Below are 20516 nucleotides of genomic sequence, written 5' to 3'. Positions count from 1 at the left end.
GAGTCTATTCTATTGGCTTTCAAAAGCCAATAGAATAAAAGGGAGTAGCACAGCTAAGGAAAGGGGGGGGGAATGGCGGACTGCGTTGTTTGGCGATCCCTGTGAAATGGTCGTTCGACCCCAAATGAGGTCGCAACCCACAGGGTTGAGAACCGCTGGACTAGACAATGGAGTGATGCAGTGAAAAGTTACATGGGAGACAATTTAGAAGCATGATGGCACATGTCACAATAGAGAAAGAAGTTCTGAAAGTTTGTTAGAGCCCATAATAGACCTATTGTGAGGGCAAAGTAAACATCTGAGCTTCTTCCCATTGTCTGCCAGAAATGCATTTCTGGATTCTATGTCAAGCAGCTTAGAATTTGCACAAAAGAATTAATGGCCACAAGTCTGACATAAGGACTCAACAAGCAAAAAGTAATAATGGAGCATTTTAACTTCCCAGGACATCCTAATAGAAATCTCAGAGAAGCAATTTTGGAACAAAGAAACTTTGCCGGCACAACTTAGCACAAGAGGTTTTAGGTAATTTCAGAGAGTCTGAATAAACACAATGGATTTATAACACATTACAATTTTTAATTGATAAAATACTCTTTAACAGGTGCCACCAGATTTTTTTTTCCCTGATTTTTCAATATGATAAAAACCTGCTGGGCCTGAATTAAGAGGTATACCATTCCTGAGGTATAATAATGATTTAGTTCCCAGCTGTGTTTTTCAAAACATCTGCTTGGAGGAGCTTGACTGGCAGGTTGAGTATTACTAATGAAAGAATGGGCATAACAACATGAAAATGGACTACAGCAATTTAATATAAAGGGAAGATTAGTGCAATACTGGCTTTTCTGCAATTTCCTACATAGTGAAGCACAGTCAGAAATAAATTGATTCAGCTTCCAGACAGGTGATGATGTCTAGAAAACAGATCTGAAGCTAGTGCAAAAAAAAAAAAAAAAATGTGAAATTTTCAGGAAAGACACTTCAAAAATCCTTGGTTTTTTTTCTCATCCATCTAGTTAAGCCACCGGCAATCTAAGCAAAACTCCAAAATGCCAATTTACATCAACTAAATTCTGAAATTTTCCTTGCTTAGCTAGTCACATTCAGAATATATTTTTGCCACTTGTTACCAATACTTTATCAATCTGCTTTCTGCATCCTTAGTTTCCTTTATCTCTTTTTTGAAATCTAGCTGCATGTCCTGGGCATTATTTGAATCTAAGAATCAAGAAAAACTATTCTGCATGACTTGTTGGGTCATTGAAATTTCCTTAGCTATATAGAAATAGACAACTATGGATTAGCAAAAAAAGCAGTGGAAGTGAAAGTAATGTGTTACTTCCCATGGGCTTCTCCATTGAGTTTTCTTATGGAAAGCTGGAAGGGAGCATCAAAAACCTTTCTTCCTTCCACCCTTCTTTCTCACTGTTCTTCCTTCCTTCTCATCCTTCCTCCATCCCTCCTTCCCATCCTTCCTCCCTCTCTTCCACCCTTTCCTCACTTCCTCACTTCCTGCCTTCCTTCCTCCCTCCCTCTTTCACCTTTCTTTGCCTCCTTTCTTTCCTCCCTCCCTTCTCCCTTCCCTCTCTCCCTCCTCCTTCCCTTTCTTCCTCACTGCTCCTTCCTCTTCCCAATTCACTTCTTTCCTCCTTCCCTGCCATTAACTATCTTCCCTACTTCCTTTCCTTTCTTCCCTAGAACTCCTTCCTGATTCCCCATTTTGCTTGTGGGAAGCTTGCAGGGAGACAGTGAGTGGGGAAGCCAGCTGGAATTTGCAAGGCCAGCAGGCAGATAAGTGACTGTTTCTGGATGGGGGAGGGATCAAGAGTTTGCAGGTCAGCAATGGTAAATGGAAGTGCACAAACAGTGCCTTGTGGGCTGGGAAGGGTGTGTGGGTGTGCACTAGAGATGGCAAGTGATTTGGGGATGGAGCATAGGTGGATGGCATAGGTTGGAAAAAGGTTCCCCGGGATACACAAAAAGTGCTGTGTGGATTGGGGAGGGCGCATGAGATGCGGGGCATGTTAAGAAGGGTTTGTGGAAGTTATAGAGGTAAGAGGTACCATGCAGGTCAACTAAGGTGTCGGAACAGGTTAAGAAGAATAGGGGTAGGAGGTGCCATGCCAGTCATGAATGGCACATGGGGGTGAGGGCTGCATGGGCTCTGGAAGCGATCTAGTGAAGAGAAGAGGTTGAGGAAAACTTGTGGAGAAAGAATTAAGGTGAACTTCAGAAAAAGGATTCCCCCCCCCCCAGATTTGGCTCCATTTACAAGTGCAGGGTTTAGAGTAGATTGAATATTTGACGAAACACGGGATAAAGGAAACAATGTTCAGTGCCTTAAGAAGTAACCATTTTTATTCTTTCAGAGCTTTTGTGGATGCTTCAAGAGGGCTTTTATAGGTGTCTTCACTAATGGAAGGCTGAAAAGAGCAAGGGTGATAAGAATATGGAATATTTTATGAAAGGATGAGAAGGATAGAGGCAGCATTAGCCATAAAGAAAGTGACTACAGTGTCCTTGTCAATTCTATGCAATAAAAATCAAGACCAGCAATATCCTGTTTACAGCTGTGAGAAAGGAAAATGTTTTTATGCACAGTTGCAGGGAAGGAAAGGAGAGAAAATGGAAGGCTTACTTGACATTAAGCCAATTTAAAAAAAAAAAAGTTTGATTTTATTCTTATGTCTGCCCATCTAGCAAATATGCCTCTGGCTATCTAACAAAATTTGGAAACAGTTCAAAACAAACTAGCCAAAAGCAAGGACAAGCGTGCTATGTCAACCAAGGAAACTAGGAACCAACCCATCTGGACTGAACTATCCTCTTAACCTTGAAGCCTGGGAAAATAGCCAGTTCTTAAGAGCTTTCCAAAAAGCCAACTTAACCCTAACAGTGCCCTATTTAGTGCCATAACCGAAAAGGCACTAAATAGAAATATATCTGTCCTAACTCAGTTTTCTAACTTTGATGTGATGGAAACTGACCTCTGATAAAAAGATAACGCAGGGAACTTGATACTGGTGGCAAATAGTTTTTTTTTTCCTTTCCATCTCTCTTAAAATCAGCTTGTATCTTTTCTATAATATTGCTTGGGAACTTTTTAAAGTAGGTTTTACTACAAAGTCTGCCTAGAATTTGAGAAATTTTAATTGTGGAAGACATCACCCAAAGATCCTACATAAGATGTCTTCTGAAACGTCAGGTATGCTCTTTGGCTTTTTTAATACTCATTTTGCCACGTTTCCACAATGATAGAGTTTCTTTTTACCCTTCTTTGACCTTGCAAATACCAGCCCCCTTCCCAGCACAGGCTACCTTTCCCCCAAAATAGCAAAATCAAACTTGAATTAGCTTGTGTGATAATGGTCACTGAAGCTTAAATATATCTGGAAAGCCACCATTGAATGTACAAAATGTTAATAATTAAGCAAGTGATTACACTGTACTGCTGACTAAAGGACCAGAGTATTTGAGAATATGTACACTAGGAGAAATCAAATAGTTCTAATTATTCTGAACTAAAAATATTTGAATTAAATTCTGCTTTAGCAAAAGCAAGACTAAATAGATGTTGAAGAAAACACAGAATTTTCTTTGATCTCATTCTGCAATTACCTTTGCAGTTTTGAAGTATTATGTAATTTTTCTTGTTGGATTTTTTTTTTTTAATTTATCACATCCATTGACTTTTTTTCTTGCCAGATTTGGCTCCATTTGTAGGTAGCCCTCAATTGGAACTAGTCTTAAATCAAGGCATACATGTGACTCGGCCCATTTTTACAATATTTTTTGCGGCAGTCATTAAATGAACCCATTCTTCTGAATGGTTGTCTTTTGCCTGGAAAATAGAGGTCACGTGACTGTAACACTGCAGCCAGCCATAAATCTGTGCCAGTTGTCATGTGCCTGAAGTGTAGTCACATAACTGCGGGAAGCACATTTTACAACAGCTGGAAGTATTTCATAGGCTTTATAGATGGTTTCTTGAGTGATAGATGGTAAATGGATTTTGATCTGGTTATATTTAGAACAAATATTGTGTATTGTAGACATGAATATGTGCATAATGTATGCAAACAATGCCATGTTGATCTCTGGGAATGCTAACAATTTACACATAGATTATGTGATGCAACAAGAAGTACAGATCTGAAAATTTAGTTATCAAAGACCAAGGTAAATTGTTTGTTTGATTGAGAAGAAAAATGGAGTGAACCATTTCAATTTATAAGCAAGCAGATTAAGTTCTATACTCTTTTCTGAAGAAATGGAAAAAAATTAAGATGTGCAAATGTTGGTAATGTGCTAGGCACGATCATTTAAACAAGTGAAAATATAAAAGAACATGCTTCTACTATTGTATTGACGTGAGAGTTGACACAGGAGAAATATGGAAGCAGTAGAAATGGAATAATTAATGAAACACTTTGTGTGTTAAAAAAAAGAAGAGTTAGCATCAGGAATGAATCAGTGCTTAATAAAAATGGAGTGAATGTAAAAATAAGTTAACCAATACATTTGGGTTTGATCATATAGAGAATTTATGAACACTAATTGCATAAGAGGAGGAATGAATAAGTTAAGAGGAAGAACAAAAAAGTCATTGTATGGAGCTGATACGTTCAAAAATGAAGTTTAAAGAGGCCACCCAATATTTAGATGTAATGAAAGAATAGTTTGAAAGGATAAAAAGATGGAGAAGAGGGATGGTGAATAGTGTTAGTATAAATTAGATTTAATTTCCCTTTTCCGATCTTCTACCTAAGTTGATCAAATTTAGAGAGAAAATCAGAGAACATTTCAATCAAGTGGATTAGGAAGCTATAAATTCATTGATACATTTGGGGCTTGCCAAAAAAGATTATGCTATGGCATTCTATTTTTCAGAATGCCAACCAGGCAACCATGACATTTGTGCATATGTGTGTTGTTTGGTTGGTGCCAGTTGGCTACATAAGGATTTATAAATAACAAATTCACTATTAGTTATTCAATATTTTTCTTATAGCTAGGAAGAGCAGATAGGAATTAGCCAGATAAGTGCCTGTGTTCACCAACAGGTAGATTGTGGCCTAAATCTAACTAAGAGTCAAGAGCTAGGAAAAATGTCTTAGGCCAGGTGTCAAACTGCCGGCCTACTGACCGGTTTCATCATACCGAAGCCGCGCCCACCCGTTGCCGGCAATGCAAAAAGAGTCACAATACATCATGACATGTCACGTGACATGACGAGTTTGACATCCGTGCCTTAGGCAAAACACTGGGAGAGAAGCTATCACACTATTTTATTTCTTTGAGGAGCAAAGTAAGTTTTATTTCTATTTACTGGAGTAAAATATAAAACTTAATGCTATTATTCAAATAACCATTCTTAAAAATAAACTGACATTCATGAATAAATTGCATATCAGATAACATTGGGTCAAATTCTGAGATTATACTTTCATTTTGCGAAGTTCTGGAATGTTATCTTTGATGGAAAAAATGCATCCAGATCTTTTTCAACTGAACTATTCAAATATCTTTTTGTCCAATTAATATTTGCATGGCTATTCCTCCTCCCTAAATAATTTTGCTTTTTAAAACAACCCAAATTGTGTATTTCTCAATATTGAAATACATATTCCTCATCACCTTTTCGTTGGCAAAGCAATTGAATCATTACCCAATAAATCTATCTCCCTATATCAGGGATAGGCAACCTTGGCTCTTTTATGACTTGTAAATCCAGTTTGAAAAGCTTACAAAATAATATAATTTACAACAACATCACTGCAGACTCACATTACAGCCTTAGATTTTCTTCAAGAAGCTAAACTCCATTGAAGTCAGCAAGAGCCAGTTTGGTCTATAGCAGGGGCAGGTAACCTTGGCTCTTTTATGACTTGTGGACGTCAATTCCCAGAATTTCTGAGCCAGCATGGCTGGCTCAGGAATTCTAGGAGTTGAAGTCCATGAGTCATAAAAGAGCCAAGGTTGCCTACCCCTGCCCTATATCAAGGAACTTCACTTTTAGTTTTTCACAACTTTAGGCTAACTTGTTTCAAAACATGTTGGCATACTTTATTGGCGGGTATGATTTGAAGCTGATCTCTCAAAATAATGATTGTTGGTTTGTTTTCTAGCCATGTGACACAAACAACATCCTGGATCCATCCTGTCACTAATGTCCTTGCCTTGTCATGCTTGGAAGGGAACGTGGATGATGGTTTCCGAGAACTTCCCAATCCCCAAACCTGAGACCATAGATGAAAGACAAGCTGCTCCCAGCAATTTATTCATCAACAGAAATAAATTAAAGTTTAGTTATTGTTTCTGTGTAACAGATTACAAGGGTAAACAATTGCCCTCACAGGATCAGTGTTATACAGAAGAACCAGTTTCATATTCCAAGAGTTTAATTTCAATATTGTTTATGTCCTTCCCATTACCAATTCATATTCTTGCGAATCAACCACAGACAACTTCTTGCATTCCTGATCATTATTGCTGATAACAGATGAGAGGTACTATATCTGGCCCAAGAGCTGAATTGTTTCCTACTGTGTGTTATTCAATAGTGCTGAGTCCCTCAAGCTAGTCCTACCATGAGGTAGATTTAAGAGACTAGGTTCAGAAAGTTTGGGGGTATAGAAAAGTAACAAAAACAGTTGATTTGGGAGTTTTGTTTTGGTGCCTTTGAGTCAATATTGACTTCTGGTGACTTTGGACAAGCCCATGAAGTTTTTTTGGCAAGATTTTGGAAGTGGTTTGCTCTTGCCTTCTTCCTAGGGCTGAGAGAAAGAGAGAGACTGTCCCAAGGTCACCCAGCTGGCTTTGGCAAGGCTAAAATTCACAGTCTCTAGATTTCTAGCCTGGTGCCTTCACCAGTTCACTAGATTGGCTCTCCTGTTATTTACTTATCTATTGCATTTTTACTAGAAGAAATGGGGTAGGGGTGAGGGGTTTGTTTAAAAATATACTTCCTGCAAACCGAAGTATATCTTTGAGTAATTTCCACTGGAATTTCCACTCAAGCACTATTTGTTCTCCTAGATCTGGAAATATCAGCCTAGCCACTCTTTATATCTGATAGAGTAAGCTGTAGCTCACAAAAGCTTATGGTGTTTAATAAAATGTATTAGTCAGAAAAGATGTATTAGTCCAGTGATTCTCAACCTGTGGGTCGGGACCCCCTTTGGGGTCGAACGACCATTTCACGGGGGTCGCCAAACAAGGCTGTCTGCCATTTTTCCCCCTTTTCTTTGGCCACGCCTTTGGCACCCGGTGATGTATAAGTGGTTGGGGGTCACCACAACATGGGGAACTGTATTATGGGGTCGCGGCATTAGAAAGGTTGAGAACCACTGTATTAGTCAGATTGCTTCTGACACTTTGCCATCATAGACTAGCATGGCTGTCTTCTTAATGTCTCTACCAAATTAATGATGTATCAGTTGTGCAACTCTTTAGTCCCATACATTTCCAAACAGTTATCAATACATAAACATAAGTAATTACCAGAGCAGTTTTATGCTCAGCCATAGTAACATTTCAGCAATCTGGAGATGTTACGGTTTTTTAAAAAAAACCTATTAATTAATAGCTCTTCAGAAGTAGGTCGCTATGTCCAGTGTATTTCTTTATCCTAGCATCATATTGCTGGTCAGATAAGTTCCAGTCATTTCACATTTTTTACTGACATGTCATGAAAGCAGATTATGTTCTGTTTAAAAGCAAAATATATTCCAGCCTTGACTTACTTTATTTTATAAGTTACAACATGTATTTCCATTATGCAGGCAAACGCAAATGGAATATGTAGTCTTAAGATATAGTGCCTTAGCAGCTTGTAAGTATTAGTAATGTTTTCATAACAAAATTAGCCGACTTTTTTAACTTTTTATTTCCCATATTATAAGCCTTCCCAATTTTTCACTTTTTCTCTTCGCACATGATTACAATAGGCTAATGAGAGACATTGTACTGTCATTGTATTCAATCTTAATAGATGAATAAATGATATTTCTTTCAAGGTTTTAACGTTTGAAGTATTTAGTTTTCTCAAAGCTGTGACTACGAATCATATAAGAACTAGAACTTTTACTATAGCAGATTATAATAGCTTGCTAGCTGTGGACTAAGGGACATATTCCAAGACACATGCTTAACAAGCCAAAATCAATCAAAAGTTATTTATAAATTGGGGGATTTATCTGTTCCCAAAGTGTACAGTACCTGCATTTCCTTTGTCCTATATATCAGTGGTCTCCAACTTTTCTGCGGCTAGGGACTGGTTTCAGAAGCAAAATTGTCTTGCCTGGACTGGGAGGTGGGTGGGGGGTGATTTTGTGCACAACCTAGATCCTGTACATGTGCAGATGAAGTTTCACTTGCTCGCCTGCCACTTGTACAGACTAGTTCCTAACAGGCCAAGGACCGGTACCAGTCCTCAGCCAGGGTTTGGGAACTCCTGCTGTATATCAATCAGTTGTTTCATGAAGTGCCTGACTTAACGGGAGCAGTAATCAATTTATATGTTGTAATGAAAGCCTGCTGGTAAGGGAAACATTTTGGAAATAACTTTGCTAACCATAATTACATTGGGTAGCAATCCAAGATATAACGTAGGGAAGGAAGATCCTTATTACTGACTTTGTATCTTTTAGTGGTCATCATAGCATAGAAAACTGCCCCATCTAAGTACAGCTCCTACAAGCTGGGAATGATCATCCTAATGCTGCCCTTTGCAACAGCTGGGTTCTCTACCAGGAAATTGTGTTGCCAGAGATTGTTGGACTCTTAAGTTCTATCAGTCAAAATCACCTGTTCAAAGTGATGGGAGTTGTAGTCCAACACAGATCTAAGAGACCACAATTTCCCTCTCTTCATGTTTGAGGTGAGGCAATGCTGGTAATGTTTACTTCTATTATTGTTATCATCTTAGATATTTCATATACATTGCAGCCCATAGCTTCATAAAACAGCCCTTTCTTTTTCCTTCTGTCAACTATATAGAGATGTGTTTTGTGCCGTGGCATTTTATGTAACTTTAAATGTAAATTTTCAGAAATTACTGGGAGGGGGGGGAAACACTTAAAGTGTAACCCATTTGTAATAACAAGAATGATGAAATTGACATGTAAATGATCAAGAAGGAATTGCCAGAAGCTCCCAACTTGGTTTTCTGACAATTGACTAGTATTGACATTGGCTCTGAAAGCCAAAAACAAACTCCCATGGAAACTCAGTGAACTTAATGTCTTTATTTTTATTTAAAGAACTCTCTTAAACATGATTCATGATGAATCCCATTTCAGTTTCTTTAGTATTTGTTCTGATTTATGATTGCCCTTGACAGATGAAGGCAGATTTTAAAACAGAGCATTTAAAACTTACCCCTCCCTGGAGAATCAGTTCCACTATTCATTTGTTCTTATGTTTGAAAGCTTTTCCTGATGTTCACCTGAAACCTTCCTTTATTCCATGCTGCACACTCTGTGATAAGTGTTACTTTTTTCCATGGGACTGACAACTCTTCAAACTGACAGGGCACACTTAACCCAGGCAGCCCCCTTACCCATTTGGAAGCACACAGTCATGTTGAATAAAGGCTGTATGTTGGGAATAAAGTCCTCTGCCACAAACCATGATATTCCATAAGCCCTTCAAGCAGGTGGCAAGAGGACTGTCAGGGCATGATTTAGGTACTGTAGCTAGTATGTGTTTGAAAGTATGTGTTTGTGTTGCCAGGCATTAATAATCAAGTATAAAACAAAGAGAATTTCTTTTTTTAATCCATTCTTTCTCTCCAACTCTTTGTCTTAGAGAACTAACCGGGCAAAATAGGACAACTGTGTTTTGGGGTTTCCCACGATAAGTATAATTTGCACATTTATCCATATGCAAGACAGGGTCTATTTGGGGATAAGTTTATTCTCTTCAGGTTAGTTGAGTGGATCAACTAATTACCCTGTTGGTATCCCATAAGATCAAAGAATCGAGGTGAAAAGCAACCTAGAACTAAGGAGAAACTTCCTGACAGTTAGAACAATTAGACTAGACAGCCATTTGTCTGTAATGATATAGGGTTTTCTGCCTGAGCAGCGGGTTGGACTAGAAGACCTCCAAGGTCCCTTCCAACATCATCATCATTATTATTATTATTAAAGGTACATCTCCCCCAATTGTGATTGGGTTTTCATGAGATTAAGAGCCATCGTTATCAAGTGTCCCCCAGCATTTTCCTCAGAAAGCATTTTTCCCATTCCACATAAAATTTATTTTCAATACCATCATTGAGGGAGATGGGGAGGTCTAGAAACACAAGATATAAATAAAATTATCTTTACCTTGGTTTCTTTTTCACCAGAGGAAAAACTTCAGTTGTTGGCTTAAACAAAATGCTAATGATGAATTTTCCCCTCCGGTGTAAAAATTCCAGCAGAAATCTGAAATATTCTATGGCCCCACTGTAAATTGAGAACTTTCAACCGTAAATACATTGACAAAGTTGAGTTTCCAGATATGTAGTAATTGATATTAAGAAGCCAGGAAATGATGTATTTCATGGTAAGTAATGCTTCTTTCTCATATTTAGTTCTTGAAAATAACTGTTTTCTGTCTCAGATTTCATTATTGCTTATGTTTCATCAAGTCAATATCAACTCTTATTGACCAGATAGCTAAATCATCTCCAGCATAACCTGCTTTAACTTGGCTTGGAGTTTGCACATAAGATAACATGAGATGAGATGAGATAAACTTTACTGTCATTTTTTACTGTGGGCACATCAAAAATGAAATTTAGGTGCCCGCTCTCAAAATGAAACACATACATGACACACACCTAAACATACTATATACAACATATTATAAACCCACATCCCTACATATATGTAACAAATAAATATTAAATACTGTCCATCTTGGATATATAACGGAAGGAGGAAGCTTGAGAGTTCACAAGGTTAATGCTGTATGGAATGAAACTACGGCTGAATCTGGATGTTCTGCTGTGGATACCACAAAGCCTCCTCCCAGAAATTAACAAGGAAAACAGGTCGTGAAGAGGATGTGTAGTGTCCCAGATAATCTTACGGACCCTGCTCAAGCAACACTTCTGTGCTATGTCCTGGATGGCAGGGAGGGAGCTGCCAATGATCTTTTCAGCCATCCTCACCACTCTCTGTACCGCCTTCCTGTCTGAAGCAGTGATGCTTCCAAACCAAACTGTGATGCTGTATAACAGGATGCTCTCGATCGTCCCCCTGTAGAAAGGGTAAGGATAGGAAGACACAGAAAATGCAGGCGCTGCTGTGCCCGCTTCACCAGTGTCTCGCTGTTGAGCGACCAAGCCAGCCTACCCGTTAGCTGCACACCCAGGAATTTGATGCTGGTAACCATCTCCACAGGTGAATCATTAATGCACAGAGGAGTGTGGCTGTGCCTGCCTTTTCTGAAATCGACAATGATCTCTTTGGTTTTTCCGGTATTTAAAACTAGGCTGTTTTCCTTACATCAGTTCACCAACCCCTCAACCTCCTTGCGGTAAGCACCCTCATTGCCATCATGAATAAGGACCACTTCATGATCACTTCCGCAATCAACCCTTGAAATCATTGAATTGGCAGCAGCTGATAAGTTGTTTTGCTTCATTTCTCTTTCCTAAACTATTCGGTCCAATTACCTTTCTCTCTCTGCTATTCTCAATTTTGGCTTTCCATCTTCAACCACACACAGGTCCTCTTGGTCCCTCCGTTCTTCACTCAATCCTCCCAGTAACACACAAACATGCACTGCCATGAGACTTCATTATAGTTAAGTCCTGAAGGATCCAATTATTTTTTTTATTGGAGACAGCTATGCTACAGATATCATCATCATTGATTACTTTAATTATCCTTACCCTTCCTTAAGATCAGCTGTTTAAACAGAGATCCCTGCCATCTATTACAGAATACAGGTAGTGCCTTAGTTCCTTTGGCTGCTAGGCATAAACTAGATCTGAGTTGCTGGTGAAGAGGATTGCTACAGAGGCAATGGGTTTTATTTCAGTGAAGGGGAAGCAATTCAATTTTGTCATGCCATCTCCATTAGGAATTGCGGATGGGAATATAGATGTAGTCTCTTCTCCAAGTTCAAAAGTGACAATATTCACATAACAGTCGTGTAACTTCCTCTCCTTTATCTTAGTGTTTCCATCCTGTGCCCTCATCAGAAGAAAGAAAATCCACTAGGGAGTACTTGCAAAATTCCTCCTCTTCCTCCTCCTCCTCCTCCTCCTCCATCTTTTGGTATTTTCTTCTTTAGCTGTCTTTTATTGGCACTCACACCAAGGAGAAGAGGGTAGAAGAATTCCAAAACCTGACAGACCAGTATAACAGAACTAAAAGGTGAGATGTCAAAAGCACAAGTACATCCCAAAGCCATAATTGCTGTAGTTGGGAGGGGCTGTCACACAAGAGGAAGTGAGTCAAACAGGCTAGTGATATGCATGTGTCACAATGCAGGTTCAGCAAAGCTTTACCACAAGTCTGTTTCCCTGTTCAGCTTCTGTCTCTTTCCGCCTTGGATGGTCATCAACCATGCAAAGGTTTAGTGACAATCAAACAGGAAAAGCAAACTCTGCTTGCTTTTTGCATCCATCAGGATAAACAACGTGAAATGATTAGAAAATCTCAGCCAGCACACAAACTGTTATGAAAAGGATGTGCTGTCCGCACTAGCAATTTATAATATCATCCAGCCGCTCTATGGGATGTCGCGAAGGAAAACAAACTTTGTATTGCCATAGTGACATTTGGGTATCATTATAAATTAATAATGCTGAAATGCACAATAAAAAGTGCAACACTTGGGATAACAAGGATTAGGCCATTCTTGTAGGACTGTGAGCTAGTGGGAGAGTTCAGAATTGGTTTAACACGTTCATGAACTTCATAAATGGTTTTCCTAGTTCCCATACAGAAATAGCAGGTTGTTGCCATTTTCTGTTTTCCCCCCAACTTACCAATAATTCATAGCAGAGCTCCTAGAAACCCCATGGCCAAAGAAAAGGGGGTCATCCCCACCTCTTATTTTCATGAAGAAAATAATCTGGAGGAAAAAACACTCCATTCTGAGGGTAGGCAGCCTCCATTCCGAGGAACATAGGCAGTCCTTGGCCTTACCTCAAAAGCCCTATGCTACAAATTAGTTCAGATCTTTGGCAAGAGAAATCTTGTCCTGTTCCAGGGACTTACTGGGTGGAAAGAAGATGGAGAAAAGGATGGGGATAGTAGGAAGACAGAACAGACTCTACCCATCTTTTGACCCTAGTATTGTCTATTGCCAATGCAGTCTCAAACGTATTTCTACCAAAATTGTATAGCCCACTATAGATATAAATTGCTTGCCTTATGCCACTAATCTTTATCATGAGAAGATTGGTAGCTCATAGGGAAAAATCAACCATAACCAAATCCTCCAGTGGCTGTCACACACCAATTCTCATTCGTTTTCTTTAAGATTTGTAGATATCTACAAAAGAGGGTTAGAAAGGTAGAAGTTCAATGCCAGTCTGTAGTTCTTCCCACTAATTCGTCTGTGGAATCAAATGCAATCTGCTCTTCCTACTGTATAGACACAAGTCTTGCACAATTAGATGTCTCAGCAAGGGAGATAGTTCAGATATTCTATAAAAATACAAAAGCACTGGAACATACCATGCAGAAATGATATGACAAACGATATGAAACAGCTCTCGAGATACTGGGATTTTCACTGTTCATTGCAAAGACTAGCTTTTAAAGATGCTTCTTTCCAGGTCATACTGCATTTGTGTAATGTTATTTTTATTGGAATTTGTGCCTGTAGCATAGTTGCTTGTTCTTTATTTCATTCTTGGATGAACTATTCGGTTTTTTTCGTTAAAGCCATTGTAAGCCTGGACATTTTAATTTATTGTGTTTTTTTTTATTCACCATATTACAAAAAATACAGCTTCTTTTTTCTTTTCTTTTTCTATTTTGTTTTGTCTGTTTGTTTGTTTGTTTTGGCAGCTTAAAATTTGGCCCTGGCATTTGCTAAAGAAAGAAGAAAGAAATCCATTAGAACCTCTTCTTTCAAATTCACCCTGAGGGCTCAACTGTTCTCGGTAGCATAATGCAGTGGTTGGCATATTTCCAAAGGATCATAAGGTTTCAGTGAAACCAAAAGATAAAGCAGCCACACATTCAGTTATTATTCTGGGGAGAAAAAACAAATAATTTTTCAGGTGAATATTCTCACCCTTGTGAAATAGTGTGAGTTGCATCCATGTAATGGCTTCATCCTGCTTGACACCAAGAACCCTCTCAAACTCTCACTGACATGCCTTTAATATCATCAGCTGCTGTCAAAATCATACCTTTAAAACCTCCATCAAACAAATTTTATAACTGTTAACACAAAGCCATTTCCACAAATCTCAAAAGACACTTTCCATCATATAGTGAACTTTTGCAGACAAAAAAAAGGTGGTGGGGGGGGGCATGGAACCTAGTTGGGTTGCAGCCAGTAAAGCACTTGAGGACTTGAAAGCAACCAAGACACTTCAGTATTTCATTAGATAAGAAAGATTGAAATTAAACTCTTATAGAGCTGTTTACAAATGCCTGCTTGGCAGTTTCAGATGGCAATCTGAGACAGTCACACCAGAAGGTTCTTGGCAGTAGAATTCAAAAACCACAAGAGGGTAATGCATCTCTTTTTACATCTATCACTTTTGTATGAAGCCTATCAGCTCAATTAATTATGCCATTCAGAATTCAATTTGCAATTCTAATAGAGTTGCACACATCGCGCGCACACAAACACGCACACACCTTTACCTTCTTTCTCCGTCTCTTTAGATAGCTTTCAGAGAAAGATAAATTCATCACCAACCAGAGAAGAAGAAATCTAATCATTCCTAATTTTCTTGCCTTTGCCATCCGTCGATCAACAATATTGACAGATGTTTTGCATAAGGATCTAGCACATCTGCCACATTGGCTTAAAGACTTATTATCCAAAGGCTGCTCTCACAAGTGTGCCAACAAAGCTAAAGCAAGATACACAGAGACATTCTCCATCAAACATGAGACAACTATTTACTTGCTGTTTCATTCAAGAGTTCAAGGTGGTTAACACATTGTTCCCTCATATTTTCCCCCATAATTGAATTTGATTGAATTGTAAAACAATGCCTGGTCCATTTAATGGCTGGGAGTGGACTAGTTGTTGGCTTTCCCTGGTGCCTATCCAACACTTTAACCATTTCACCAAATTGGCTCGACATGATATTGTATGACTGAGGGACATTAGCTAGTTGATTAAGGAAGTGCTCAGAAGCTTAAAACATACCAATTAAAATAAAAGCAGAAATAAAGCAGGTAAGCCAAGCATTAACTATTGGGCACTTCCAACGTTAGATTGAAGAGGCCAGAAGTGTAAGGTATTATAGTCTGTGGTCAATTACCACAGAGCCATAATCTCGTCATTTAAGTGGGCTAGTTGCGCTGTGGGCTTAACCACATTGGTAGCCAAAGCTGGCTCATGCTCATGATTCATTAATCATTTTACCGTACAATCAAAGAGCAAATTTATTCAGCCAACTGAGGGCAACTTTCTTCAAGCTGAATCCACTGAGACAGCTCATGGGACTTAATAAAAGGATTGAGTGTGCGTAGCCAACTTTTAAATTACTGCTGCATGCAATAACCACCACAGCTCTGTAGAAAATAATGCAAGAAAACATACCTTTTGCACGGGGAAATCTACATGGTAGGTCAGAGTGTTAAATATATCCTCTATTAGAGCCACTCTTCCCCCAATCTCCCAGAGACTCTTTCACAGGGAAGGAGAAGATTTAGACTGCAGACCAAGATGAAAACAATGATACCGAAAACAAAACCATCTGGTTTCAAAACACAGCAGTGAGTGGGATTATGACTCTACAACCAGTGGTGAGATTCAGCTAGTTCGCACCACTTCAGCAGAACCAGTACTAAATTTTTGTTACCCAGGCCCAGAATGGACTTCCAGAAGTGGCATCCACACAGAGAACCGGTTGTTCACATATTTGAATCCCACCACTGTCTACAATCCTCCATAACATCCCATTATCTTAAGTGGAAGCCTTGGAGTGTCCATTGGGAACTAATGGTCCTGCAGGTACTGCTAACTGAAATTCCTAACAACTTTCTCTGCTGACCATGCCAGTGGGACTAGGCACATTGCCCTAGAACAGTGATAGTGATGCTATGATGTGTGTCTAAAATGGCATGCCCTATTTAGGATCATACTCCAGCATTCACCAACACCTGACAACTATTCTTAAAAGCACACCCTGTTCTTAGCAATAGCAATGGCAATAGCATTTAAACATGTATGCTACCCTATAACCCTCTCTGGGCGATTTACAATATAAGCATTCTTTGCATATCACCCCCCCCCAACAATCTGGGTCCTCATTTTACCGATCTCAGAAGGATGGAAGGCTGAGTCAACCTTGAATCGGTGAGAATCGAACTGCTGGCTGGAGATAGTGAGTTAGCCTGCAATACTGCATTCTAACCACTGTGCCACCAGAGCTTATGATTCTTGCACAATGAGGCCACGTGAGAATGGGGTGTGCTCTTGCACGGCCTCGGGACCTTCTGTAAGTGGCACAAGAAAGTTGTGCTCTTGTACGGCCTTCAGAACCTCCGAAAATCAGGTGAAAGCAGGGCATGTTTTGCATGGTTTTCAGAGGCTACAGGGGTTGTGGAAGAGCATTCTCTTAAACCAGGGGTAGGCAACCTTGGCTCAGGAATTCTGGGAGTTGAAATCCACGAGTCATAAAAGAGCCAAAGTTGCCTACCCCTGTCTTAAACCAATTCAAAAACAAAGGCTTGTGTAACCCAGAGTGGTCTTAAATAGGCCTTGGGGCCTGTCAACAGAAAGAAAACACTGCCAAAGTTAAGTGTGCAGAATATCCTGGGGAATGGAGTTTTTGTGAGGCAGCGATTATATTAGGCTGCAGTTGAGAACCAGGCCTCATCTTCAGGTCTAGCCTCAGTGCTGCCACTAAAGTATCACTATTCAGGGTAGCCTAGATGGGGGAGATGGAAAAGTGTTTATCTTTTGTTGGAGGGAGAGTGAAATGTCAGCAGAATTAAGTTAAGCTTTTTCCAAATTTTTGATACACCAAGCCCAAAGCCTAGCCCTAGACCCAGGCTGATGGTAGAGCAACTTCAACAAGCACCTGCTCAAATACCTGCCCACAGTCAATTGCAAAAGAAAAGGGTGAAAGATTAACTGACACAGCATCAGATAATTTGCCTTTGGCCACTGCATCAAGTTGGAGAATACATTTGGGGCCCCAGGAGTGGCTCTGTATTGAACTCCTGTTTGCAGGAAATGCTGAGGGTAGCAAAGCATTCAGTCACCAGCAGAGTGTGTTGAGAAGCCACATCAGCTCTGGGAGTGTTCATGGGGCTTAACTGCATTAAGCAAGGACATTCATGCCGTCATGGCTATAAATAACCTTCTGCATTAAGGATATATGGGAACACGGTTCAGTGTTCAACCACCAGGCAAAAACATTCACTCCTCATTTTCTCAGTGGCTTCTTTTCAAATGCTTGATTTTAAAAATTGCAGATTGTGTGGAGCGCATCTCAGACCATTTCTTTATATCCCACCCAATAGGAAATATGATTTATAGGGTAAATTGCAGTATATTTTGTGAATATGTAAATGTTATTAATTTTAACAACTGACATTTGAACAACTCTTTATAATCCTGGCCAACCAAAACTCTGGCTTGAATACATTACACAACTGAATTTGTTCATGCAAGAGGAGAGCAAATTATGGGTCCTTTGCAGGTTGCATTTCTTCTTATGAAGTGCTCATCCACATAGCTCACTTGCCCTGGCTCCAAGACAGCCAAGTTACTGCATACTCAAAATGGAGCCTCCCAATACATACTAGTCTTCTGAAGCTGGATCAAGGTGAATAGTGATCTTTCCATGGGAAAACAGAGGGACCCTCCCTTGTTGTAGGGAGAAGAAGCCTCCAGAAATCAGTGACCTGCTGGATTTTATTTATTCAATTTCTATAGCCACCCATCTCAATCAATGATTCTAGATGGCTTACAATTCCATAATTACAAAAACGAAACAATAAAAAGCATTTAAAAAATAAAAACATCCAAACTATACACAGCAACTGAGATAATTAGCCACTTAATAGTAAAGTCAAGAAACGGGGACATTAACACTTTCTGCTCCCCAAGCTCAGGAACACAATCACACAAGTTTTTAAAGCTTTACAAAAGGCCAACAGGGTTGGGGCCACTCTAATTTGAGGCAAAGATCTTCCACAGAGCAGGGGCTACTGCAGAAAAGGTCCATCTTCTAGTCCCCTCCAGCCAACGCTCTTTGGCTGATGGGATCCGCAGCATGCCCAATCTGCTAGATAGAATTGGACGGGTACAGCCCCCCAGGTAACCCTGTCCCAAGCCATATAGGGCTTTAAAGTTGACAACCAGTACCTTGAAGTGTACTCATAAATGTATCAGTAATTAATACAGCTTGTTCAGTAGTTGTGTTACATCTGCCATATATCTGGCGCCATTTACTACCTATGCAGTTGCATTCTGCACCAGTTGAAGTTACCAAATGTTCTTCAGAGGCAGCCCAATGTGGTCCACTGCAGGACCACTTCTTCCATCAGGTACAGGCTCTGCATCTCTCTGACCATTTCTCTTGGGCAGCTAGAGAGACAGGACCTTTCCTGACAATTCCCTGTGAGAAATTCTTGTTTGTTCTCCCTATTCCATCTCACAGTAAGTACAGTACTGAATTAGGGAAACAAACAAAGCATGTCCAATTGATGTCTCCCCAACGGGCATCCACTTCTCTCAGCCTATGTTATGTCTCTTGTTAATTGCCAAAACAGCTACATTGCCAACACTTGGAATGAGGCAGATAAATTGCCCATCCTTTCTAAGCATTAGATTGTTTTAATCAATTTTTTTTTTAAAAAAAGAGTATACTCAATAATGGTGGAAATGTTTGACTTTGGAACTATGTGTCCTTATGTCTCAGAGATTGCACCAACAAACTTTTGTGATGAAAGGTGTTGTTTTTTTTTTAAGAGTGCTTTATTTAGTTAATTAATTTGGACGGCTGCCCAACTGACAATAGCAGCTATCATTTTAAAAACAAGTAAACAAAAGGTAACAAGATTTAAAAAAAAGAAATACATGATCCTTACAAAATGACCGCATTTAATTCCTCAGCCTAAGACCTAAAGAAAGAGCCTGGTTTACAGCCCCTTACTAACGGCCAGCAAGATCCAGGGCAACCAAATCTTAGAGAGAATGCTACATCAACAGGGCAGCCACATCAACAGAGAAGATGTGCTTCTTCAGTCCCATGAAATGGCCTTGTTTCAGAGAAGAGACGCAGAGCATGCTTGCCTTGCTGGATCTTGTGGCATGGGCAGAAATGTTTGCAATATCGGGCCCAAGCCCAAGAATGACATATGCCAATTCTTCCAAGCTGAGTTTGTCTCACATCTATAGACAAAACCTTGAGGACTCTACTATCTGCATCTACTACAGGAAATCGACTTACAACCCTTTGTTTAGTGACCATTTGAAGTTACAACAGCATTGCAAAAAGTGACTTATGACCGATTTCCACACTTATGACCGTTGCCGCACCCCCACAGATATGTGATCAGAATTCAGATGTTTGGCAACTGGCATGTATTTATGCCAGTTGCAGTGTCCCAGGGTCATGTGATCACCATTTGTAACCTTCCCAGCCAGTTTCCAACAAGCAAAGTCAACAGGGGAAGCCAGATTTGCGTAATGACTAAATGATTCACTTAACTGTAGTGATTTGCTTAAGAACCTTGGCAAAAAGGATAAAATGGGACAAAACCCACCTAGCTGCCTTGTTTAGCAACCTAGAGTTTCGCTCAATTGGGTCATAAGTCAAGAATTACATGTACATACGGTGAATTATTAGGGAGAGGTTGTCTTCACCTCTATCACAGAATATCTGGGCTGAATTGCCTCCTACTCCTTGGAATGCACCCCATCTCCTCAGGACATTTCATCACATGGAGATAGGTAGACTTTATGCCATGAGGGACCACACAGATCATAACCTTGAATTGTACTCAAAAACTTTCTGGCAGCCAATACAACTGGGGCTAACCCTAGGAAACTCATAAATATTCACACCGCTACATATAGCATCAGTTTTCTGTAGCTATGGTTATTAAAACAGAACTGAAAATAACTGCATCTGTTAAGCTTTACAAATCTATCATACATTGAACATTTCAGAACTAGAAAAAAAAATCAGCAACTAAAACGAAAATATCAGTCCTGCCCACGTGGTGATATCCACATGGATCATACCCACAGCAGCCATCAGGATAATTTTTTTGACAGAACAATCAGTGGAACAATTTACCTCCAGAAGATGTGGATGATCCAACACTGGAGGTTTTTAAGAAGAGATTGGA

The 20516-nt window shown here is 39.6% G+C and overlaps 1 protein-coding gene across 9 annotated transcripts in view; it reads left to right on the top strand.

The window, feature by feature from the left end:
* The window catches only part of STXBP4 (syntaxin binding protein 4), a 115231-nt gene extending 99622 nt beyond the window's left edge, over positions 1-15609 (top strand). For 6 of the 9 annotated variants that reach the window (XM_039349514.1, XM_039349511.1, XM_039349517.1 and 3 more), the window contains one exon: positions 12181-15609. In XM_039349514.1, coding sequence (XP_039205448.1) covers positions 12181-12337 — 157 coding nt within the window. In that variant the 3' untranslated portion in view covers positions 12338-15609. Of the gene's footprint in view, positions 1-6131; positions 7215-12180 lie in introns of those variants that run through there. The other 3 variants (XM_039349519.1, XM_039349518.1, XM_039349512.1) reach the window with 2 other exon arrangements.
* The last annotated feature ends 4907 nt before the right edge of the window (positions 15610-20516 follow it).

The sequence above is a fragment of the Crotalus tigris genome, unplaced genomic scaffold (assembly GCF_016545835.1).
Source record: "Crotalus tigris isolate CLP2741 ecotype Arizona unplaced genomic scaffold, ASM1654583v1 scf7180000018282.538533, whole genome shotgun sequence".
NCBI lineage: Eukaryota > Metazoa > Chordata > Lepidosauria > Squamata > Viperidae > Crotalus > Crotalus tigris.
The sequence above is the reverse complement of the archived record's forward strand: the minus strand, read 5'-3'. Positions and strand labels throughout refer to the sequence as shown.